At 39.9% G+C, this 25,872-nt stretch overlaps 1 protein-coding gene across 3 annotated transcripts; it reads right to left on the bottom strand.

The window, feature by feature from the left end:
• Positions 1-2,748: 2,748 nt before the first annotated feature.
• phf1 (PHD finger protein 1) lies at positions 2,749-25,559 on the bottom strand. 3 transcript variants are annotated; one of them, XM_031279545.2, is made up of 16 exons: positions 25,375-25,559; positions 23,896-24,245; positions 23,156-23,234; positions 22,886-22,967; positions 22,079-22,165; positions 21,069-21,163; positions 20,395-20,543; positions 19,674-19,769; positions 15,328-15,396; positions 14,846-14,969; positions 13,820-13,887; positions 13,149-13,286; positions 9,875-9,953; positions 8,257-8,372; positions 7,694-7,780; positions 2,749-6,564 (listed from the first exon to the last, which is right to left on the bottom strand). In XM_031279545.2, the coding sequence occupies exons 3-16, from the start codon at positions 23,231-23,233 to the stop codon at positions 6,153-6,155; spliced, it is 1,680 nt and encodes a 559-aa protein (XP_031135405.1). In that variant the 5' UTR covers position 23,234; positions 23,896-24,245; positions 25,375-25,559; the 3' UTR covers positions 2,749-6,152. The 3 variants fall into 3 exon arrangements, with proteins under 3 accessions (XP_031135405.1, XP_031135406.1, XP_035862326.1); XM_031279546.2 differs by lacking the exon at positions 23,896-24,245; XM_036006433.1 differs by lacking the exon at positions 25,375-25,559 and having other exon boundaries at positions 23,896-24,977.
• Between the last annotated feature and the right edge of the window lie 313 nt (positions 25,560-25,872).

The raw sequence follows: 25,872 nt of genomic DNA, 5'->3' as shown, positions 1-25,872 counted from the left end.
ACATATGAGAGGGTAACACACATATACTGTATATAAACACAGATACAAGCAAGGTGCTCCACTGATAAAATAAAATAATAAAACAAAATTACCCTAGTCTACTTAATTTCAATTAAATTCCTAATCTAACACACATGTGCACCTGTCACTTTTCATATAGTAGGAAAAGCACAGGTGTTACTAATAACATTAACGATGGATCTGTATTATCAAAGTGTCAATGTATGACAGTGAGCCAGCACAATACAAGGAAACCAAAGCAGCTCAATATAATTCATTAATTGTATTCACACCTGTGTTTCTCTACTGTGAAGTATCAACCTGTTATTTATTTGTTAAAAATGCTTATTGACATGCCTTCAGACGACGACCACTGTACCAAAGAAGTGACTTTTCTCACAAATGTTTACTTAGCCATACTTTAAACACATGTTTGACACAAAAAGACACAGATATAGCCTATCAATTGTTATTGCGTCTACTTTTTGGAAATACATGTCACATGATTGTCACAGAGATGTAGCTAGTAGGGTCTATTCATCGTTGGAGTCATTACTTAGCGTTTCCATTCATCTTGAAATCTAATTATAACTGGCACAAACACAAAATAAACATCTGTCTTTCATGTTGGCAGCAGTAGTACATTTTCTGCCAAAAAAGTAGTTAATCTTTCCTACAGGACACATTTGGCTGGGATGTAATTTGGCATCCCCATCAGACTAATTTAGAGGGATTCTCACCAACATTGTTTGATTACCACCTACAGTGGAAGTGATCGATGACAAATGAAAAACAGCTCAGCCTAAGCCTACGTCTTCTTGAAAGGGGAAAAGCTCACCCACTTCTCAGAGGTGATGTAATAGTTATGCGCATTAGCCTTTGAAAATAACATCTTCAAATTGTTTTTGGAGCCTTTCACAGATTAGATAGTTCAGCCTATATGGTTAATAATGACCTCGAAATCCTCTACCTCTAAAAACTAAATAAATGTAAAAGTCAGATGAAAGCTGTGAAGAACATTTTAAGGGGTTGTTTCTTTTAAAAAAAACTCTTATACCTAGCATTAAGATTATCCATAAAAAACTAAAATTAAAGTAGGCTACTTGAGGGTTTTTAAGAATCCCTTAAACTGTGGAGATAAACAATTAAATCCCTCTTATAAACATTAATCCATTAATTTATCCATTAATTAACCTCAAATTTGCATCGTATGCCTAATTGGAAAAAAAAATAAGGTACTTCAATTTCAACTTTATTGATATTGTCCCCAAGAGGCAATTTGTAAGACAATCAGACACACAGCACAACAAAAGGAACTCCACATTAAGTGGGATACTGAATAATAAGCACATGGAATACAATCCATAATTAAGGTGCCAGTTTTTCCCATTATAAAGTGCTAGTGCAATAAAATCCACAGGTAGCCTACAAATTAAGGTGTAGGCTAGTTACCTGTAATGTTACTTTGTGGCCTACATTTTCAGGGGTCTATCTAAAAATACTTTAATCCATTTTTAAATTAAGGGGAAAGTTCCAAGGTTAAGGCTATATGCTATTAACTGAAAGCAGATGATCCATTAAAAGGCCAGGTTAACTGGATAATTTGCAGCCTAATATGCAGAGTCAGATTAAAACTGATAATGTAAAGTTTGCACCCTGGCAGATCAACACAGAATGTACAAGATAAGAAACAAACAAATAAACAAACAAACAAGCTCAGATTGAAGCTGCAGAAACTTCATCTTCATCAGAGAACCAAAGTTTACAGACTGAAACCTGTTGACACTGACAAACTGAACAGAGTCTAACTCTTCTCTGTGTGAGATTCAGGTCATGTCAGAGTCCTGGGAGTTTAACTAGTAGAGCAACTGCTCCCCACTCTGAAGGTTGTGTGTTCAAATTGCATTTTCCTTCTGTCAACCCTCAGAGGACTGTTTCATAACAATGTCTCTTATTATGAAAAGCATGTCTTGAATGAATCTAACCAACTGAACCAGGATCTGTTTCAGAAAGACAAAAGTTCTCAGAGTGACACGTTTGGTTCTTCTTTAAGGATGAAGAGTAAAAGCATTTTATCAACTTGTGAAGTGACTCTTATCTCAGCTGAAATGTATCAGGGCTGCAGAGTTTCAACCTGTCAGCAGCTGCTGATGGAGGTCACACTTATGTTTTGGGAACGCTTAATTCAGATATCAGCGGATTTCCTCCAACAGGACAACTGATGTTTGTGTGACAAAAATAAACTAAACTCAAGCTATATACTTCCATAGCTTTTTCTGAACTGTTTGACTGCATCCCATGGTTTTCACCTGCAAATAAAACTGGCTCAGGTGTCATTATGAAACCTACAGGATGTATAGAACGTACACGTGATAACAAGTGGCACCAGAATCAGTTGCATTCACTGACAAGGGAATGTGGTCGAAAGCTCAGAAAAAACTAGTAAGTGGACCTTGAGTTGAGATTTTGTGACACGTACCGATCCCAAAGTCAGGAATGAACTTCCATGTCTTAAGTTGTTCTACTTGGCTCCCTAATATATCAACTGAAGAGGTTTTTTTGTTGTCTTGCTTCATTCACTTGAATTATTTGCAAGTTATTGTGTATTTTGATTATTTTCTGCTTAGGTGCTTGTTTGTGCTTGGCTAGGTAGATAGACACTGAAAGAAAGTGGACTGTGTAAGACAGCTATCTAATTATGAATTACCTGTATGTACTAATAGATAAAAAAAAAAAACACACATTGCATGAGGTGAAATCTTTTTTTTATTATTCATGTTACATATTAGGTGTCAACGCAGAGTATACATGTACAAACGTAATTTTTCCAAAAATACATCAAACTGAACTTGGACTTGACTACTAATCAGAAAAAAAGAAGAGTACCTCTCCCAAAAGAAATGATGTTCCTCAATGTTGATGTCTTTATTTCCTCCTTTTTTTGTTTTAAACAAATCGGGTTCGAGTTCCACCTCGAGTACAACCTATAACAAGCACTTGACGGGTATAGACATACCATAGAAAACACACAAATACATTCATCACCATTGCCTAGAAAGGTTCAACACACCCCTTCCTAATAAACTACAGTCAAATAGTCACGGAGGAGGATGAAAATTGCAATCAACGTAATTTTACTTGCCTGAAATGTACGCAGGAGATAATTCAAACAGAGAGGTTGGTATTTAAATAAAATCTGAGAGTTTTGCATTGGTGTGATTATAACAGTATAAATGGTGTATTTGTCTTTTGCTTTTTAAACTAAACCTGTAATACAGTCTTTCCTGAAAGATAAAACTGACAAATGTATACGTTGTGTAAGTTTTATCGAACAGATTGCTGAAATAAACCTCTGTATAAAATATAAACTCTGTAATTTGCACCACAGTATTCTAGATTCATGTGACCTGTTTGCACGAACATAAACTCCAACTTCAGCACCTCACTTGCCTCTATAAGCACATCTGAGTAGAAGTCAGGCCTTGACTTATGAATGCCATGTTGTACCTTCTAAATGATAGACTGCTATTATAGACCCTGGAAGAAACTATGGTTTTAAGTTAGGATTCGGGCCTATCAGTGTCTTCTTTACCTGTACTGTTACTTTGAACGCAAGGATTGAACTCCCTACGACATTGAAACCTAACCTGGACCTGAAGTGGACCTTTAGCTGATCTTTATGACATTTAACACCCATAAAAAAAAGACCAAAAAAAAAAAGAATCAAAATAATTTCCATCCTGATAACTTCAAACAGACATTTCAATAACATATATATTTCTTTTTTGTTGTTTGTTTGGAATGTACAGTAACATCACAGTCCTGTTCTGATTTAAAAAAAACTTGACTCAACATTATAACTGGTCTTTGTTTTCCCATGTAGTTGTGTCTGTCAACTGATAAAGAGCCATCCTCTTGTTTAGTAGCAATATGGCCTCGTTCATCTATCTGTCGTCTGATTGGTTGACTCAGGTCGGCAGACCAATCGGCAGGTACACAACCCGTATAGGCACTATGCAACCACATCAAAAAAATAAAATAAAGTTATTCGATCATAGCAATATATTGTGAATATATAATTCTATCTATAAAACAAAAGCCCTCTTGTGGCTCCTATTTCTAATACGTACAATAGTCTAAATGTAAATTATGTATGACAAAATCTAACATAACAAATAAGTAACCCCGTAATAACGTGTATACAATCTCTTATTAATATACTGCAATGAGAAAAAATATATAAAAACCTCCAGATAATTTGTTGATAAAGCCAGACAAGCTGGCGTCTGAGCAGAAGACAGGGCTCAACCACTAATGTCATAGTGCCCTTAAGCAAGGCATTAAACTACCATCTGTGTGGCCAAAAATACTGTACAAGACCGGCTGTACTGCTCCGTCTCATCCTGGCAAATAAAAGGTTACTGCTTTTTTTTTTTTTCATTCATGAGCAGCTAGCAGCCACCACCCAGCTGTCATCATGCCTCACTGGTGACGGAACATTCATCATTGTTTATTTTCTGGGCTAATTTACTCACTGAACTCCACATGAACATTAACATTATCAGTTGATGAATGAGCAATTATAAAAGTGACGGCTGATGGAAGTGTGGTGTTGGCTGCTGGCTGTTGAACGTGCTCATCCCTTGGATATCCATATCAAATGTCGGTGATTTTGTTATCTTTAAAAAAAACAAACAAAGAAGTTACATCTTAAACTTTCTCCGTATTTAAAGTACCTACTAAGCATTGATTTGGTGATTTGAGTCAGATCATTCAGACGTATAGATGTCTAGACTAAATTTGGTTTGAAAATTGAACACTTTTTTACTACTACTGCTACAGATAATCATTGTTTGGACAGTATTTAAATATTTTATAGTTCAATGAAAAGTAGGGTCTAACTATACACATTCAAATATAATAATTAAAAATGCTGGAAAGCGACCAAGAAACGTTCACTTTTTCACAAAATGTAGCTAGTTTGTAACCTTGACTTCCCCAATCAAATATGTTTTGTGCTACAAGCCACATTGGGCTATACCTATCTATATAAATTATTTTAATTTAAAAAAAAGTCCTGTTTTTTAAAACAGTATGGCAATGTTATTCATATCAAATTAATTGATATATATATTTTTAAAGAAATGGTTACACACTTGGGAGAATACACTTATTCACTTTCTTGCCGAGAGTTAGGTGAGAAGTTCCATACCACTTTCATGTATTTCGGTTAAAATGAAGATAAGGCCAGGAGGCGCTTAGCTTAGCATAGCATAGCATAGCATAAATACTAGAAGCAGGGGAAAACAGCTTGGACTATTTCTTGGCCGGCCACAGTGACTTCCTATAGTCTTGTCTGGCCCATAACAACAAAACCTACCACAGTTAATTAGTGAGCTTTGGAAGTGCTGAAAGGCAGATGTTTTACCATTGGATAGAGCCAGGCTAGCTGTTTCCCCCTGCCTCCAGTCTTTATGCTAAGCTAACCGTCTCCTGGCTGTATCTTCATATTTATCACACAGACATGAGAGTGGTATCAATTGTCTAATCCAACTCTCAGCAAGAAAGCGAAAAGGTGTGTGTCCCAAAATATCAAACTATTCTTTTAAATTAGCAGCATGCTGTCTAAATAGCAGGCGGTAGAGGTTTACTGTTTGATTTATGGAAGATTAAATTGCATAGCAATACATTTTGCGCACTAATTTTTTTCTCTACTGAAAAAGCAGTAATCTTTTGTTTCTTTATTTCTTGTACTTCACTGTTGCTTATCTACAGTGCTGTATATCAAGATACCAGTACAATTAAAGACATGCTCTTCTTGTTTTCCAAAGATTTACAAATCATCCGGAGGTTTAAATATCTTCCCTTATCACCGTTAAACATGATAAATGCAAAGGCATATTCCAAAGTTAACAGTACAAATATCAGAGAAACACTAGCAAAGAGGGACATTTAGTAACTAGTAGTGAGTTATAATGATGTAGAATAGAGGTGATACTATAAGAGCAACCTGGATTTGCAACGTGTAGAGATATTTTTTTTTGTCCTTTTTTCTTTTTTTTTGTACTTTAAACACTGCCACATATTACATACACAGTATTCCTGTGGCAACTGCAAAACAGTCATTGCGTCTCATGTTTACTCTCTTTGTGTCAGTACAAATTCACGTTCTCCCACTCTACAAGGTACTGCACCTTTCCGTCTGGCGTGACGCGTCTCGCCAAGATCCTCACTGCCTCCCCTCCTCCCCAGCTCCTGGCCACAGTCCCGTCCCCGCCTCCAACTACCGCCCCCCCTCCTCCTCCTCCTCCTCCACCGCCACCCCCACCTCCTCCGCCTCCTCCACCTACGCCACCCCCTCCGCCCATACCGGCCTGGTATGGGGGCATATCACGTAGGATGAGGGGCTCCAGCTGCTTCTGCCCCGGCTGGTGTTGGTGGCTGTGTTGGTGGCTGTGTTGGTGGTTGTGTTGGTGCTGGTGGGAGTGGTGGTGGTGATGGTTGCCATTGGAGTTGAGGGGGTATGGGAAGCAAGGCGGCGCTACTCTGCAGGTGTCCTCAACGCTAGGAGAAGAGATAGTGAAGCACAGGAGTCAGGAACAGCGACCAAATCATCTAGGTGTGGTTCACCATCTCAAACATACAGCAAGGGTTTGCTACAAATACACTGTTGTATAACTAACCTTAAAACATATACAGCCTTAACCAGGGTGCGATTTGTTAAAAAAAAACAAAGGTGGGGATGTTTTTTGATCATGCACAACAAAACATGCAAGAATGAAATCCCCCCATTCAATACCATGGATATAGTGCCACTCGGCCAGCCATGCCATAACATTTATTTATCACCTTCAATTTTTCATTTTGTCCCCACCGGGGATAAAAATAATGAGGCAGAGGCAGGGATATGTAGACCAGGAAGGGAAATCCCACACATCCCCCCCCAGAAAATCGCACCCTGGCCTTAACTATTTGTCATTACTATCAACATAAAGTAGATTTAATACACAGCATGGAAAAATGAAAGCTTAATATAATTTATATAAACAATAGATCCGATGACTATGTGTAAAGTGAAAGGAGTTACGTCTGCTGGATGTGTCAATAAGTAACTGTTTGTGAACACGTTCCCCTTATAAACTGTATAAGGTGATAATATGCCAATGTTGTGTGTATGCCAAGCGCCCCCAACAAAATCAATCTGCATTGATTTAAACTAAACTAATTCAATCACAAAAAATCCACTCCAAATTTGAGTTACATTCCAGAATACCATTTAGCAGCGTTTGACAGTTCATATGACTTCTGAAAAAAACACACATCACAAAAGAACTGAAAAACAGCCAAGGAGGCCGAAATCTGAGGAAAAAAGCGATAAATGATTTAATGTGTCAAAACAAACAGTCTTGAAAACTTTTACAACATATTTTGTAACATACAGTAATCAATGCTGAAATGTGTTTAATGCTACTCCAAAAAAAGACTCTTTTTACAACCAAGGATATTTTAGCTAATGTGGAAGAAAACGTGTAAATCAGCTGTTAATCTGCCAAAATGTCCTTGGTTCTCATTCTGTGTATGGTGAAAAGTGAAAAAGAGCTAGGATCAAAGGTGAGGAAACTGAAGGTCCGGTTTTGACTATATAAATGTCCAACAGGAGTTACTACAAATGAGCATGAGAGATATGTAAAACCTGTTGAAGTGATGGAGACTCCTGGAGAGAGCATTATTCCCATTGTACGTGGTGTGGTACAGGGCATACATCCGCTTGGGAGGAGAGCTGTGGACCGAATGCACAACAGTTGAAAACAATTGATCTAAAATGAATCCAGCTGTCTTTAAAAACAGTAGAAAAGACTATCATTTAAAGGTACAGTTCCCCCCCCCACAAAAAAAAAAAAAAAAAAAAAAAGATATGTTCTGCTGTTACCCCAAAACTACGTACGGTAGGCGAAAAGAAAAATATTTGTTTTGGTCAAAAGTGAGATTTGAAAAAGTATTATGTATAGTGTCTCATAGCAGCCTGTTGATCTGTTGTGGCAGCAAAGTCAAGGTCAAGAGACAACATTTTCCACAGCATGAACAAAATACTAAAGTCAGCAAACAGTCACTACTACAGTACTCATCACATTCCTCACGTTCCTGCATGTGTTACTTGTAATACGGGCGACCTGACCCTTTAACTCTTCTCATACCCAACAATAATGCATCAATACAGAAACCAAAATGGTAAAACCTCATGTGAAACCCCCTTACCTCAAACTAAGCTCCTCCTCTGACTTCCTGGAGTTGTAAAGGCTGGCCCCTCCCATGTAGCCATGGCAACATGGCAGCAGCTCAATGGGGTTGGCAGCAACTGGGGGCGGACAAGCCTGGGCACAGGAGACACACACACACACACACACACACACACACACACACACACACACACACACACACACACACACAGGTCAGCTTGTGGCTGGATGCCAACATCATCACAGGAGTCAATCAAGCTCTGATACCTCTGTGCTCAGACGTGCACAAAGTTAATTCTGCATATGGAACATTCAGTTTTGTGATACATATGTCTAGAAAAAGGCTTGCAAACTTAAAATCAGAATGAAAACATTTTAAAAACGGACTTAATATATAGCTTTTGTTTATTTTTTAGAGTTTGAAGTCCATGTTCCTGCATTGCCTGAGGGCAGATATGGACAGATATGTATATAAATCCACACCAATGTCATTTAGGGATGTGAGTCACATCATCAGACACAGCCATAGGATGTTAAATGCATCACCTCCATAGCACATCCCATGGAGCTGGCTGGTTAGTGCGGCAGCTCTCCTGACACACGGACTCACGACCCATGAAAAGTAAAAACACCAGAGCATCATCAGAGCAATCAATCACTGGAAATGTCATCTGGAGGGACGCCACCTAAAGGTTGTTGCATTTGTCATCGCTAGACTGTGACATTTGGCACCACACTTGGACCATTATCATTCCCTTCTCCAGCATTGCTATTAGGATGGGAGATTATTATTCAGTGGCCTTAGTCGACGTCTGTGCCTTTAAATGGATGTGCTCTGTCAACGCTGCACTGCCAAGGTGCCAGCGCCACCTGGCCAAACTGTAATCGACTGCAAAGTGCACTTGGAAGTGATCCCAGGCTACACATATCAGCATTCCTTCCCATCTCACTTTCCCCCACAACAACGAACCTGCTCCTCCAAGACAGACGGAGATTAGCATCAATCAGAGGGGCACAATGGGGCCTGGATGTGCCAGAGTGAAAACAAGTGCTCTGTGGAGAGCATTGTTCCAGGATTACTGTGTGCACATACACGGATCAGAGTGTTGTGTGGGAGGACACAGTACAATGAGCATTCACCGTTAAGAATGCTGTGTAAAAATAGTAACTGCCACATGTGATGTTGCCTGTTTCATTGTGGTCCGCTGGGAATTGGGTTTGATGATCATGATAAATGTGGTGTTGAACTGCAGCTGTTGATGAAATACATGAGCGGGTTTCTGTGCAGCCAAATTTGTATTTGAATCATACATTTTAACTGAGCCACAACACACACACAACACGTCATCTCTCACACTATACCATTACTCTAACAAAAGCCTCTAAAGCATCAGCAGGCATTAAAGTACAGCATAAAGGAGAAGGAAAATACTGAGGCACCGAGCTGCACTGGGTGTTAAAAAAAAACAGACTGATGCAGACTGTGAAATGAACCTTCATCACGGCGTCTGACTGACAGGTTATTTGGGTCGCAGAAAGCTGTTTACCTGGACGCCTAAAAAAAGAAAAAAATAATCAGAGAGGTTTTGTAGCCCAGACCTCCCTCCTCGCCCCGAGCTCGAGACAGAGGCACTGACCTGTGTCTCCATGATGCGACGCTTTGATTTGCGTGATTCTGGCCCCCCCACTCTCCTCTGGCAGGGTAGTGACAACGGGCTGAAGTGAACAAAAAACACACATAAATTAGAATACAAGCATAAACACACACATGCAGTCCAAATGTGCAATGTTTTGTTTATTAGTGTGTCTCCATAAAAGCCTACTGAGAGGTGTGAAATACAAAAAGATGAGAGCAGTGAGATGATAAACTGAATGATTTGGATTTATTATATTAGTAAAACAGTTTGCATATATATGAGCCCAAACATCATCAGCAGGGAGGCTGAAAAATATGGAAGAATAAAACACTCAACACCTTCATTTCACTCATTCCCTAGCTTCTTCTTCTGCTTGAAAATGAACGTGTGTCCTGCATCTTGTCTCCTGAAAACAAGACTTGAGTCTAAAGCCCCAAAGTGGACTCTAGAGGCTGAAATGTCCATTACAACCCACAGTTTGAAAATGCTGAACATGCTCTTCATTTTGCTCTAATTTGAGCTGTACAGGTAGTAGGAATTTAAATGTATATTTTGTCCTGGCGGCCGTGCTAAAGAAAAGACCACAGAGTTATTAATATCAAAGGGGTTTATCCTCGTAGTAGCATAAACGTGTGTAGCAAATTGTATGGTGATCGGAGCGCTTTGGTGGGCGTGTCACATTACCAAAATGTCATACCATCCTTCTATTTTGCTGTTTTCCTTCTGCCTTTTCACTGTCAAATGTCCAATGAATGCAAAAATACCAAAAAATGATCTTAAAAAAAACTGCATGGCAATCTTACCACTTGATTAATCAGATATCTTGTGTATAAAGTTATAAAGTGACGTTTTGGCCTAATGGTGACACCAAAGATAAGGCAATGTCTGCCATGGAAAGGGTTTACCTTCTGGAGAGCATTCATGTTCTCCAGAAGGTAAACCCTTTCCATGTTACAATCTGCCCTTTAGAATATTTCTTGTGTGCAAGTGGGAATCTTGGAGTGTTGGTTCAGCCTCTGCAGGCTGTGAATATCCAGTGTTAAGGAATTATGAATTCTCGAGTTTGATTAATTATAATTTGTACATTTATCTGTATGCACTGTGTTCAAAACAGTCTTCTCTCTGTGCTACGATATTGAGATACTGTGATAGGCCCATGTAGAGGTTTTGATTACTGTGACAGGTGCAGGTACATTTCCTGGAGCTAGGCTTTGGACCATTTATGGAAATCTGTCTTTCAACCAGTGTTGGGTATAACGCTTTACTTTTGTTACAGTAACGTAACTATTTTTTCGGGTAAAAAGTAGTGTAACGCGCTACTACTGAAAATTTGGTAACGAAACATAGTTTCCATAGCAGCCAAAGCTAACTTTTGAGAGCGTTTTAAGCTTCGTGGCTTTTTGCTAGACGGCGCTCTGAGCCAGACAGACACAAAGCTGACAACCTCACAGATGGATGCGGTGGAGCTAGCCTCATACATACACGCAGCGGACCACTGCACGGACACGCAGGGATTTCCAGAAAAGAGGCTGCATGTGTCTACGACGATGCACGGACCATCGCGTGACCGGTACAAGTTGACACAGACATTAGTAGTACTAGTTTACACTAACACCGTGTAATGACCGCTGCCGATGACCTGCTCATGTGCATTCAACCCGCGCTAGACTCGTTCATAATGAATCAGCCGTCACTCTGTGAGTAGAGAATCCAGTCTGCAGTGTAGTTCAGACACTTCACTGATAAACCATAGACTGGCTTTATGGTCAAAGATATATGTATGTTATGTATAATTAACTTCAGTCTCTGCCAGAGACGCCTGCTTTTAAAAGTAACGTAAAAGTAACGAGTAAAGTAAAAAGTTACTTTACATAGGGGGTAACTAAGTAAAGTAATGGATTACTTTTTTAAGAAGTAACGAGTAACGAGCAAACACTACTTTTTAAAAGTAACTTCCCCAACACTGCTTTCAACTGAGTAAATATATATGACAGCCTGTCATTGTTGAAGAAGACAGTATCTCTGAATGACCATTATGTAAAAGCTATATATATGAAATTGTATGGAGACATACAAAAGCTTGTCATTGGTTATTGAGCATGGATATTGTAAAGACATCTTTTCATTGGTTTAGAAAAATATTCATTTGGCTGCTTTTCTAATGAGCAATGAGTATAAAATAATTATGTATCTCTGTGTTCTTTGAGAGATGCTGGGGAAAACTGATCGGGTGAGACCTTGTTACTACTCCGCGGTAACTTCCCTGTGATTAATTACATAAAACATTTGCAATATTCACCTTTGACCATCTCTGTGTTTCTCTGTGTATTGTGTATTGTCTATTGAGTATCCCTGGAGAGGTCAGAAAGTCTCCATAACACCAGCTTATTTATAGAACATCCTGACATTAGCTTTGGAACTCCATTTAGTCTGGATCATACAGTAGAAGACGGTGTTGGTCGAGATTGAAATGTTGACCTGGTATGTCAGTCGTTCATTTAAATCAGTGATTCTCAAAGTAGGATATAGGTTTGTGTGTAAGCAGTGTGACATTGCCTATTGCATTCTTTACTACTTGTTGCCAGTTAGGTTGAGAAAGTATACATGTAGACAGAGAAGTTTTTCGGAAAAGGGATAAACTAATATTTGTTGCCTCTGATGAAGCCGTCTAGACATTGTCCATTTGGGAAGATGCAAACTGACTTCACTCTAGTCAAACAGAACAGCTCACATTCCTGTCAGGAAGAGGGGTGAAGCTTAAAGTGTCTCTTGGTGACTACAGGAAACTTGCAGCGTGGAGCTATTTAGATGAGCAAAGGGAACTAGAAGATAAATTACTGAAGATATGAATATATTTTCCATGTAAGAAAATGTGTTTTTCAGACACTCAAATAATATGATTTTTGTTCCCTGTAAGACTACTCCGCTGCAAATTATTCCAATGTAATTCAGCCAAATCTGAAAATTATTTAAAATGAAAAGTGTGTCTATGAAAGACTACAGTACATGCACACACACACACACACACACACACACACACACACACACACACACACACACACACACACACACTTACGGCTGTACAAATGAAAGCACAAAGGGGGTCTTAATGCTCTTTTAGGAGAATATTAAGACACTGATACTTTTGCTAGCATATGAAAATTGCAGCCCTTTGATTCACAAGTTAATTGTTCATGCGTAATGACTATATGCCCTGTGGCAAACCCAGCGCTGTTATTGAGATAAGAGCTGAAAAGAGAGACGCTGTCCTTACTCTGACCTTCTCCTGTGCGTGATGCTGATAGGGGGGTCGGTGATGAGCGGCGACGAATCGGACGTCAGCGGAGGCGGAGCTCGAACCTGAAGCCCAAAAAGACACTTCTTCTTCTTGATCTCCTTTCCAGAGACAAACCTGGGGCGACAGTAAAGAAACAGCTTGTACAGTCTAGTGTTGGTTCTTAAAATATATCATCACCAAATGTGTGTGTGTTTTTTCCCCATTACTCCTCTTTGATGCTAATAATGGATTCAACGCTGTGTAACAAAATGTACTTACTCTCCTGATGCAAAAGTAGACTTATGGACATTACAGTGATTGTGTAATTAAGTATACATAATTAGAGCAGACTTTTTTGCGAAGTTTAATGAAAACCCACTAAAAGCAATTAGACCTCTAGACTGGCTGTTGTGATTTAATACCAACAACTTGTGTCCTTTTCTAACAAGACAAAATAAGAACCAAGAAGTGTTCAATTTCATCTGGTCTAATTGGCAGTTATATTTTATTCAAAGTCACAAATTTCATCTTACTCATTGCAGCCTGCATGTCCAATGTCCCAAACTATGGAGCACTAAGAAGACCCCTCTATTCATGGCGAGCGGCTACTCATTAATCCAGTCATGTGTGGTCAGTGTTTATTCTTCTCATCATATGCGATGACATACCTGTCCTTGTGAGAGTTGAGAGCGTTGAGGAGATTGTGACAGCGGTCTTGCCTTGGCGTGTCAGAGAGCTATTGGACAGACAGGAATGAAAAAAAATCAAAGCTGTGTTTACACAGTGGACTCAGACAGAAAAGCTTTAATGCATAGAATAATTTCCTTTTGCAGTGGCTGACAGCAATAATTTTGATATGGGAAAGTACGGCATGGCTAAAAAATAAAAACTGCTGTCATCTGATGACAGGACAAACGATACATTTCAAAACGTCTCTGCAAAACAGCTTAAAGGAGAACCCAAACCCTCAGATAGATGTACAGGAAATGCTCAGGTAATTCCCCCTTGGTGTGTCCCTCTGTCACCTCTACTTTCATCTTCAGATACTCAAATAATATGATTTTTGTTCCCTGTAAAACTACTCCCCTGCAAATTATTCCATTGTAATTCAGCCAAATCTGAAAACATATCAAAACTCATTTATGTCTGCAATCGCCAGGGGGTAGCCTACATGGTGAGATTATGGAGTAGCTCAGCTAATTTGAAAAAATATAAAGATATATATATATATATATATATATATATACTGATATACTGTAGGGGTACAGCAGCCAAAAAGGTTAAGAACCACTTAACTAGTGGCCGGGTTGGCTCAGTTGGTAGAGCAGGCGCACATATACTGAGAGGCTTATGCCTCGACGCAGAGGTCCATGGTTAGAGTACGACGTGTGACGATTTCCTGCATGTCTTTCCCGTTTCTCACCTAGCTATCCTATCGAATAAAGACGGAAAAGCCCCAAAAAATAATCTTTTAAAAAAAATAACCACTGAACTAGATCATAAAAACATACAATGTCATCTGCAGTTCTTCAACTTAGTGGTGTACCTCTTTAAGCTGACGTAGAGGTCATACTTATTTTCCATTACCGTTTTACTTTAATGGCAGCTAATAGGCTTTGAGTCTTCAATGCTAAACAGGCTGGCAGCATTTCACATTATTTCATCATGGTGCTTAAACAGGGAAATATCAATACCGCTCCTAGGAGCAACGACTCCCAATTCTCATTGGTGAAGGACAGGATTTCATGGTCAAAATCAAAGTATTTCCTCTTGCAGCACAGCGAGAGATGGTAGAGCACTAAATGAGCCAAATCCATCCTGCATTTAAAAAAGAAGATAATAAGAAACAGGTAAAATACAAAAACAAATTCTACTGGAAAACATTTTTTTGAATATTCTTTACATATTTGAAAACATTTTCAAAAGTTGTGAGCCTAGTTTGATATACCACATTTTTATTACAATATGATTATGTTATTGGCAATATCAATCTGAGCTGTTGTGTGGTTTAGCCCTGACTAATACATTTCTTTGGAATGTGCTAAAAAGAAAATACTTTAAAATGTGATTGACGAATTGAGTTTTAACTCCTGATGTTATTTATATTACTCTTAAATACCCACAAATTGTGTTTTTGCTGAAAACTTGTCAGTAAAGGTTTAACTGTTAACATCACCAGGTCATGGGTAGCCTTTGGATGGTCTCTGGTCCCTTTGTACATACTGAGCACTGGAACTGATAAAACCTAAAAAGACACGTGGGAAAAAAAATGAAATTAGCTGTGAAATATCATTTATCCTGTAAAAAAAAATAAAAAGTGTATTTTTCTTCTCTTTGACGAGTGTCATGTAGTTTCGAAAAACAACTGTCATCTTTTATCTTGTCTTTGTCCTTTGTGCTGCTTGGTTCTTTTGGAGAATGATTGTAAAGATTTACAAAGAATATGTGTATGGCATTTACTAGCTAACTTGGACGTTTTGGGACAGATCGTGGCAGGATTGCTGGGGACAAAGTGACGTTACACATGGCGATACACTAGTAAGAGCAAATGATGTTTAACCATGTATCCAGCTAATTTAAAAAGCTCACATTACTGTATTGTGTGAACTGTTAACTTCATTTCATATTTTATGTGGCGTTTTCTTTTTTGCAGTGTGCAAATGTTCCTTCCCGAGACCATTTAGCAGAGCCACCGTCGCTGCGTCCAGAGCTTAGCGCCGCCCAAGACGATTGTGATTGGTTTAAAGAAATGCAAACAACCCACAGCGTTTTCTTTCTCCTATCCTAGAATGTGTGTGGTGTAGCCAGAGCACCGTGGAGAAAGGTCTGGCAATCTGAGACTAGTGTTAGGGTAAGAGATATAAGTAAGTAAGCAGTGGTGGAATGTAACGAAGTACAAATACTTCGTTACTGTACTTAAGTACATTTTTCACGTAGCTGTACTTTACTTAAGTACAATCAATAGTGCATACTTTTGACTTTTACTCCATTACATTTTGCAGCAATTATCCATACTTTCTACTCCACTACATTTCTACAACGTTCCGTTACATTTTCGTTACATTTTCTGATCAGTTTTTCCCCCTGCCAAAACGTCTTCCTGACCGTCACACGTTTGCAGTCCGCAGGGAAGCCTTCAGCAGCGGCCGACCGTCCAGGTGCCCCTCGCGATATTACGAATCCCTCTATGGCCATGCCAAGACCCGCCCTTCAATAACATTTATTGCAGGCGCGTACCGCTCCTGGTACTACCGCTGCTCCTGTTACTGCTGCTGCTCTCGATACTACTGCTTGGTCATATGTGAAGCATCCGTTCACATAGGGTTAATATACAACCCGTATATCTATCTTAAAAACACTCCCGGTCCTCCTCAGCTGTGAAGCCACGTACTTGTTGTCCAAGCCTGTGTGTTCTTGCTAAATAAATGTGTGCAGCATTCACTGTCCCGTGGGAAATAATGCAAAGTCGAGCTTCATGCAGATCACCCTGATAGATAACCAGAATTGTAAGTCAGAATGTAAACTGGGCCACAGATGATAAGCACAATTAAATGAACCTAAAACTAACTTAATCAAAATGCCACAGCCCATACTGTTTTTTTTAAATTATTAGAATATAGACATTAAGAGAATAAATCGTTATGCAAGTACTTTTACTTTTAATACTTAAAGTACATTTAAAATCAGGTACTTTTTACTTTTACTTAAGTAGGGTTTTCATTGTTGTACTTTTACTTTTACTAAAGTAAATATATCTCTGGTTATTTGTACTTTTACTTAAGTACTGAGATTCAGTACTTCCTCCACCACTGTAAGTAAGTAGGTAAGTAAACACTTTATTTATATAGCGCTTTTAAAAACACTCAGTTTCAAAGTGCTTCACACACACACATGTGCAATACATATGAAGAAATAAATAAAAATAAACACGAGTTACAAAATACACATTAAATATAAAATACAGCATAAAAGGGGTGCAGCCCTTTACACAAAGGCTAATGTATAAAGGTGGGGTTTTAAAAGACACTTAAAACAGTCCAGAGATTCAGCAGACCTAACAGACTGAGGGAGGAGATCCCAAAGGGTTGGAGCTAAAATGGCAAAGGCACGATCACCTTTGGTCTTGTATTTTGAGCGAGGAATGGATAAAAGACCAAGGTTCGAGGATCTGAGTGGGCGTGTAGTGGAGTGAGGAACAAGGAGCTCAGAAATGAAGAGGGGGAAAAATATTAACTCTGCGAAGAAAAAAAGAATTGTGCAGACAATTTAACCTTTTAGTCCAAGTTATTCATATACACTGGGATTTTCCCCCCTTTGCCTTCCTTGCAGTCTATATATGTCTCTTTTCTCTAGATGTTTCATCATATAAATCAACCTGAACTGAAAATAAACAGACAGGTGTGTACGTTTTACTATAATAGCATTCTGTTCCGGGTGACCCTGAAACTCAGCTAATACCACAACAACAACGCGTGCATCTGTCCTGCTATATGCATGTGTTGGCTGAAGGGCATTGGGAAAGATGAAACGCAGGCACAGCATGACGGCAGCACACGCTTACTATTCCAACTGTGAACTCAGTCTTCATTCTTCCTCCATCACCTGCTCAGCAGATGTTGTACCAATCCGGCCTCACTCTCCCCGACTGTCAGTCTAAATCTAATTCCCCCCCCCCCCCCTCCAGACAGGTTCGGCAATAACAAGGTGTCAGGGTGGGTGTATAGAACCCAGTCGGCTAACACAGATGGTTAATGACAATAATGACTTAATGGATGGATACATTTTATTACACGCATGAGATGCAGCCTATCAAACTGCACTGTGATCAGCTTCTTGCATATCCTCCCGACATCATATCCATACAACTACCAGAGAAGTGATATGTCTGCTCTGCTGGGTGTCACTGTCCCTTTGCTCCGAGTGTGTGAGGAAGCCAGTGAACGCATTAACATGCACACTAATTATTTTTTGCTTAAGCTAATTAAGGTAGTTCTCTGACAAGTGAAGCTGTCATGTAGACGTCTCCATCTGATTATCTTAATCAGACCGGAATCTACTGCTGAGACGTGTTGCATCTTAAATGTGCTGCTTTTCTCAGTTTTAATATGATTATAAACTGATTAGAAACTTTAGGGATTTTTAAATTTTGGTTTGGACGAAACAAGCAATTTGAAGACGTCACCTCTGACTGAAATTGTGATGGGTGTTTTTGTTCACTATTTTCTGACATTTTATAGATTAGATAAGTAATCAATTAATCAAATACATTGTCAACAGATCATTTTAAAATAATATGTATTCTGCTCAATCTAATCTGAATATTGTTCCTAATAAAGTCAACATGTGGTGAGCAGTAGACCAATAAAAAAAAAAAACAATGCAAACCAGGGCAACCGGGAAGTAACATCTATCACATCAAAACACAATCCAAATATTAGATCCGGACTGATATATTAGTAAGATATTATCAGCTAATATTGAATTATTACAAATATATCAAAAAAACTGTGTTGCAGGTTACATTTGTATGCCTTTCTCATCCCTTCTTCTTCATAATTTGTTATTATTAAATTCTTTAATTCAAGTTTAAAATATTTTCATTAAATTCCTATTTAAAATGATTATGATTTCACATTCCCCTTCTATTTATGTATTTATTTACTTTACTGTTACATCATCTTTGGCAGTGTACTGTGTTGTTTAACTATCCTTGTTACAATTCTTAAATTACCAAAAGTGAGAAATTGGTGCCAAAAATTGGTTTGTTCATGTTAAACGTCTGAGTAAAAAAGCCGATATCAGATAATATAATTATTAGAATGTATTTATATTTACTCTCAAATATTGATATCTGCTTCAAAAATGTAGCTCAGTCCAAATGAGTCTAGGTCTACAAAATACTGTCTTAAAACTAGAGTCCTAGAGTTTTAAGGTGCATATGAACATACTCTGGGTGTTTCCAACCAGATACATACCTAGGGCTGGGTACAGAATTCAATCCTTTTTAGGCTCCGACTGAATTGCTTCTAAAGTATCGAGAATCGAAAAATGCCTCGTCATTCAATACCCAATTTCAATACCTAAATTATTATAAAGTACAGTAAATCTCATCAGAGTCAGTGAGCCAATAAGCATGCAGCATGCCTCTACCAAGATCTAATAATGTTTGTGATTGGCTGTCTAACGTTACACATCGTAGAGACACGCAGGAAAAACTCTACGTTACGCACAGAGACGGGGCTTACTTAGTAGGAGCTGAAAAATAAATAAAAAGATTTGAGCCATAATGTGTAATGTTGTAATTTCTTTTTGTTTTATAAAATTAGTATCGAAAAAAGTATCGTTTAGGAACCGTTGTCGAAGTCACGGTATTGGTATCGGTACAGGTACCGAACATTTTTGAACGATACCCAGCCCTGTACATACCTTTATATTTATTGTCATGACAAAATTATAATTCTGAATATTAAGAATCCAGAGCTTTTTACAGTAATGCTTTTTAGATAATGCTCAGTAACGCACCTGTCTCCATACAGCAATGGTTTGGTTAAACATTGTGTGCAGGCCTCGTGGAACCACTGACCACAGCTTCCACACTGTAACATCTTCAGGTTCCACCTGCAAGTCCAACAACACAAAAACATCAAGAGACTTTACACACATGAATGAATGGATGTGTCTAACATCTGTCACCAGACACATTTGTATTTATGCATAAATAATTGAGAGAAGACTGAAGGCTGATGACTGGAGCAGACAGTTCTCATTTTCTGAGCTGAAATGTGTCTTCAGGTGTAAAGTCCCACCGGATCCTACTACTCATAAAAAATATGGCAGTTGGGAGTTTGTTTTATACTTCTTTATGTGCCAGTTGGGTGGGGTTTAACAAATAAACAAGAGTGCAACATAAGCAAAGGAGCAAAACACAAAAAAAAAGGATTGCAAATGCATTAGAAAGAGGGTTTGGTGCACCTTTTTTTTGGATTGACAATTAATCTGACAGTATCTGAACTGATGCAGTGAACATCTCTCAGATATAAAACCAAGAAAGTCAAAACAAACTCAAAAGAATCCTGCTAATACAGTTTGACACATGTCTGATATGCTGCGTGCAATTTGCAAATAATCCACAAGATGACGTTGATTTAGATGAGATCAAGCTTTTCAGAGAAAATGCCAAATGTTAATGAGCATGCATGAACTGTACATTCAAACTTAAACTGGCCTCTGCAGTGTCACTCACTCTCCAGGTCCGGCACAGTAGCAGTAGCACTGTTGCTGATTGGTCAGATGCTGTGGGTCCCAGTCTAAAGACGACAGCTGGTAGGGAAGCCGGAGTTTCATAAATTGCATGAGCCGGGCGAAGCGTCCCCGTTTTAGCGCCCCGCCTCTCTGGAAACACAATTTTGGGAGAGAACTGATTGGCCGGTGACTGCTCAAATCACTGTCATGTCAAAGCAGCGAGGGAGACGGATCACATTCGATGGGGAGAAAGCATTGTAGGTCAGCTGTGAGAGATAGTGTCCGAAGTAGCGGAAGTCTGGACAATGAGCTATGGACATTGACCGATTGACAATTAACCGGGTGCTTTCTCATCTCATATCTACAGAACTGGAGCATGTGTGATTGATTGACTTTAAATGTACTTCTCTCAACTTCGGGCGTAGTTTTTCAGCTTCATAACTATTGATTCTTTATGATTTCTTGGACACAATGTAGAACATCTCATATTGAAGTCAATACTCAAGGAATTAGCGTGCCTTTGCTTCAAATAAACCAATTTTCTGCTGTACACAACAGTATAGTGGCAGCAAAAGCCTGATAATATTTGACTGGATTTCTCCCATATTATATACACACAACAATGTTGCAATGTTTTTTCCCCAGAGTGTGAGACGGAGAGATTAGCAGCCTGACCTTGGTTGCGACTGCAAAGACACATTGCCGACATATCCACGAATCGCTGTCAGCTTCCGGTTCAATGGTTGGCGTGTGGCACTCTGGATGATAACCTGTAATGGGAGGAGGAGGCAGAGTGTTTAATTTGTGTTTACGAGACAGACAGCCGGAGTGACAATAATGGGCAGAGCAGCTCCATGTTTAGTGCTCTGCTGGTTTGTTTCAGCAGCATGCAACACATTTTACCATAGCATTTGCATCTAGGGAGCACGGATATGTTTGTCTTCTTTTTCCTCAAAAGAAACTGTCAGCAAACAAGTTGGTCTGACAGAGCCGCGAAGACATGAACTTCAGTATATTTCATTTCATCGTTCATACTTTTAAAGTCCCCCTCCACTCAAACATGTGATTTATTTACAGTTACTTCACTTGGATGTTTAACCTTCCCTTTGCAGTTTGTGCAGAGTTTGACACCAGAAGGCTGTTTTTTAACATTCTCTGTTCTCACTCAGTAAATCTGAGTTTAAGGAAGTGCTGGAAGCCAATGCACAAACACTGACAGTGGACTTTACAGTCAAGTAGGAGACATCTTGTGTCTTGTTTTGAAGTGGATATTTGCATATTCATATAGATTTTTCACTGAGGGAGAAGGAGCAGATGTGGTTTTAAAAATGTTTGACGACGTAATTAATCTCTTCTGTGGAAAAACCGAATCAGACACAAATCACTATTCAATGCAGAGTATTTTTTTTTTTAAATATGTCTGGAGGATATTTTCAAATTAGCGAGCAGCCCAAGTAAAGACATCTAGTGGCATTTACGTCTATGAATTAAGCTCCATGTCTCTAGCCAGGATGCAGGTGCAACGATTCATATCTGTCATCTACGATAGATGGTTTTCTGTGTTGTTGTTTTGTTTTAAAACGGCAACGCTGTTATTTACCACACTGTGTCAAATCTTCAAGGTCAGTGCAAGAACGGGTAGAGAACCAGCGCTTGACGGCGTATGATGAGGCGTGCTTCCTTACCGTGGCGACATTTGAGACAATTTATGAGGGGTTCTTTAAGAGGCGGAGCGTCACAAATACAGCAAACTTCTTCCACTCCAGCAGCGACTGAGGCAAACAGAGGAAGCAAAGAGAGGGAGGGCAGGGGAGGAAGTATGTGAAAGAGGAAGACAGAGAGAGAGAGAGCGAGAGAGAGAGAGAGAGAGAAAGAGAGAGAGAGAGAGCAGTCAAAGGCATTAATTTATGTATATTGATTCACATCCTTGCCACCTCATTGATTTCAGTGTCTCCTGCACCCTTTCAGATTTCACTTCATCTGACAGACGGATATTCAGCCTGGTCCTAACAAACGTCCAACTTCCCCCTGCGCTTGATGCTAGGTGAATTGGGGGCGCCATTTCCCTCAAGAGTCATTAGTCTAATAAATTCATAAAGAGACTCTAATATACCAATTACATCCCAACGTACCCCGATCAGAATACTCAAGAGCACTCAGCATCATAACCTTGAACGTGACTGTAATTTCTTTTCTGCATTTTTCTTGGAGCGCCAATTCAGAGATCCAGAGACAAAGGGTACAAGAAATTAAAAAGTTTTAAGCTCACAATGGGAAATAATGAGAAACGTATTCCTTCAACTGCTCAGGCAAAGTTTCAGAGTGGAAGCAAACACCTTTAGTTTGAGTTTAGCTGAACATCGGTGCGTTCAAAAACTCAATCTACGAGCATTTTGTAACCTTAGAAACACAGAGTGCTCCCAACAGGAAGCTATTTCACTCTTCTAGCTGACGGGTGAGGGAGAGAAAAAAAAAAAAAGAGTTCTTCTTACATGAGTGAATGTCCTTTCTCAGTACCCAGAACTCCGAGTTGTCCTCAAATCTCACCAGACAACATTGCTTGACTCCGTCTACCTGATAGGGAGATAGCAGGGGAGCGGGAATGATTGACAAAACTAAATGGAAGTCTTTTTCAAAAATCCAGGCAAACACACACACACACACACACACACACACTACACACACACACACACACACACACACACACACACACTCAAAAGTCTTTCTGCCACTCACACGTACACACTCCAACATGCACTTACTCTTTTCACATTGCCGAGGTACAGTAGTCCATCACTCCATCGAGCCAACACATCATCTCCTTCACTTACTCCCCCCATCCTGAGGAGAGAGACAGAGAGGGGAGAGAGAGGGAGAGAGAGCAGGGCTCATGTGAAATGGAAATCCGATTTATTCGCTGAATACTTTGCTGCCATTGCTGACAGAGGGGTTTATGTATGGCCCCGGCATCATTTCGGCTGGCTCTCAGACAGGCGGGCTTCGGTGCAAAGGGGTTAAAATCCTCCTCCCCTCCTCCCTCCTTTTAGATCAGAGCATAACGACAGCCTGTATCCTCCACAGTAAAAGATGAGAGTGAGTACACAACCAGAGAGCAAGACAAATGATTACAGCACACATGAAATGCACACACACACACACACACACACACACACACACACACACACACAGAAAAAAACACTGCATGATGACTGCTGCAATACAGTTTGATTGAATGAGCAAAGATCACTGTGCAGCTACTTGAAGCATCTGCTAGGCACTTTGCTGTTTTCTTCTTCTCTCCCAACATCTTAAAAACTTGAATAGATGCATGAAATGACTGTGCAGGCATTATCTTGTGCAGGTTAATCATTTGTTCCAGTGCATGCACTCAAGTCAAGACAGACGCAGCAGGATACATAACAGTGCATGTAGCCTTTTGTGAATCAAAAGGGAAATCAGGCAAATTGTACAGTAAGCTGTGCCGGTGAAGGGTAGCCTATACCTGTCAAGTCGAACTCCTTTCCCTCGGGGTCACAGTGATTCCTGGGCAGGCTGGACATGAAATGCCCTCATCTGCTGTGGATCTCCGCTGCCCAATTACTGCCCGCTCGGATGCGCAGCCTGCGTGTTTGCAAAAAGTGGATGGTGTGCATGTAGGTATGTCCCTGTCTGTGCCAAGCGCCTGTGTGTGTGTGTGTGTGTGTGTGTCAGTCAAGCCGTCAGCGAGGAGGAGGGGGGGAGAGGGGGGGGGCGACTGGCTGTCCGTCCGTCTCTAGTTTGTCCGTCCTCCGCGCTGCCGTTTCGTCATGTCCCCGTCTCTTTTGCTCTCCTATCCCCCCTCTCCGCCACCACCTATTGATGCTATTAAGGCGGGATTGTCAGAGCAGCATCGGAATCAAGCCGCCAGAGACGCCATCATCCCTGCCTCTCGCTCTCGACCGACTTGTTGTGACGCAGACATAAAACACCGAGATAGAGTGGGAGGGAGATACTGATTGAGGGGGGATCCAGAGGTGGAAGGGGGGGGGTCCACGGCGAGAGCACCTTTCCCGTCTGAGAGGCTGACCCTAAATCGTTTTGACAAGGTGGGATTGTGATGTCTGGCAGCAGGAGTGTGAGGCATGGCGGTGCGCTAAAAGCCAGCGGAAGCAGCGCGCCAGCGACATGGGCCAATTAAGTGGCCAATTAATGACTTTAGCCGCCTCATTAATTGGGCTCAAACAAGAGGAACCAGCCAAGTTTAGGAAATCCGTGGAGAAAAGTTTTCAAACTGAGATGCCCGAGCAAGCAGCGCCGACCACTTTAACTTGTCTTTATCAATATTAATGATTTGCCTCTGTCTTACCAAACGTAAAGGAATTTAGGTGGTGTTTTTGCTTTCTTTATTAGAAAAGATAAATGTGAGTTGTGAGTGAACATCCCATCATTCCTAAAATAAGTCAGCTTTAGAATGCCACTATAGAAATATCACTGCAGATTTTCTGGAATGAATGAGCTCACTAATGTGAATCACATAACATCTGACAAGATAGGCTATTTCTCTCCCTTAAAAAAAGACATTTCCTTTCAACCAATGATACAATTTTAAATGTAGAATAGCCTATCCAGTCCTCTTTGCTGAAAATACTGGAAGCCAACTCCAAAGTGGACAAATACCACATCTGCAGGACAGAAGAGATGTGACATCCAGATGGACATCTCCTCTCACACGACATCCGGGACGTAATTTAACGTGTGATGGAAAATATTGTTCACACAGAACAAGTATGGCTCACACCAACTCAAGTCATGCATGTAAGACAATTGCCACAAACAATGCAGGCATGCTATTTTTAGTGCAGCATTAAAGAAATTAAGATCCAGTCATAAACCAAACACGCACATTGTTGGATATATATTAAATGACACACACAAAAGAACAACATTTACTGCTTTAAACAACGACAAACATCAAGCATAATGTACAGTAGATTATACTTACAGTTAAGGTGCTTTGGAGGAATACCACGTTTTGGCTACAGGCACATGCATCCAAGGCAAGCCAAGGTTTTATTTGTTTATTTTTGTGTATTTTCTTGTTTATTGATGTCTTACACATTACTCACACCAGTCAAGCGAAGCGTGTGGTAACACCGCCGTGCGGTTCAAAATGGCCCCTGGCAGATTAACAAGTGGTGAAGTGCCAGTTGCCAACTGTTACCACTAGGTGGCGAGCAAATACAAGGTCTACAACTGTACTGCAATCAGCCAGTCAGTCTGAGGGATGTTCAGGGTCATTGGGTTGAGACTGAAGTTAAGGATGATGCGATAACTGTGATACCTAACCTGTGGGTTGAGGACCAGTGCTGGAATGTAACTGATTGCATTTACTCAAATGTGTAAGTACAATTTTGACTTACTATTTCAAATGTACGATACTTAGTTACTTTCTGGAAGCCAATATTGTACCTTTTACTCCTTCACATTTATTTGACACCTT

Source organism: Sander lucioperca, chromosome 10, assembly GCF_008315115.2.
Source record: "Sander lucioperca isolate FBNREF2018 chromosome 10, SLUC_FBN_1.2, whole genome shotgun sequence".
NCBI classification, from domain to species: domain Eukaryota; kingdom Metazoa; phylum Chordata; class Actinopteri; order Perciformes; family Percidae; genus Sander; species Sander lucioperca.
This window is presented reverse-complemented; position numbering and strand designations above follow the sequence as displayed.

Bases quoted from the DNA above. Each gene is read 5' to 3' on its own strand.
- phf1 (XM_031279545.2), bottom strand. From the start codon at position 23,233: ATGGGGGGAGTAAGTGAAGGAGATGATGTGTTGGCTCGATGGAGTGAT. The intron at 13,888-14,845 runs GTATTGATATTT...TCTGTCCAATAG, and splicing joins AGTCGTTGCTCCTAGGAGCG to CTCTCTGACACGCCAAGGCA. The intron at 8,373-9,874 runs GTCAGTGCCTCT...TCCTGTGCCCAG, and splicing joins GTCGCATCATGGAGACACAG to GCTTGTCCGCCCCCAGTTGC.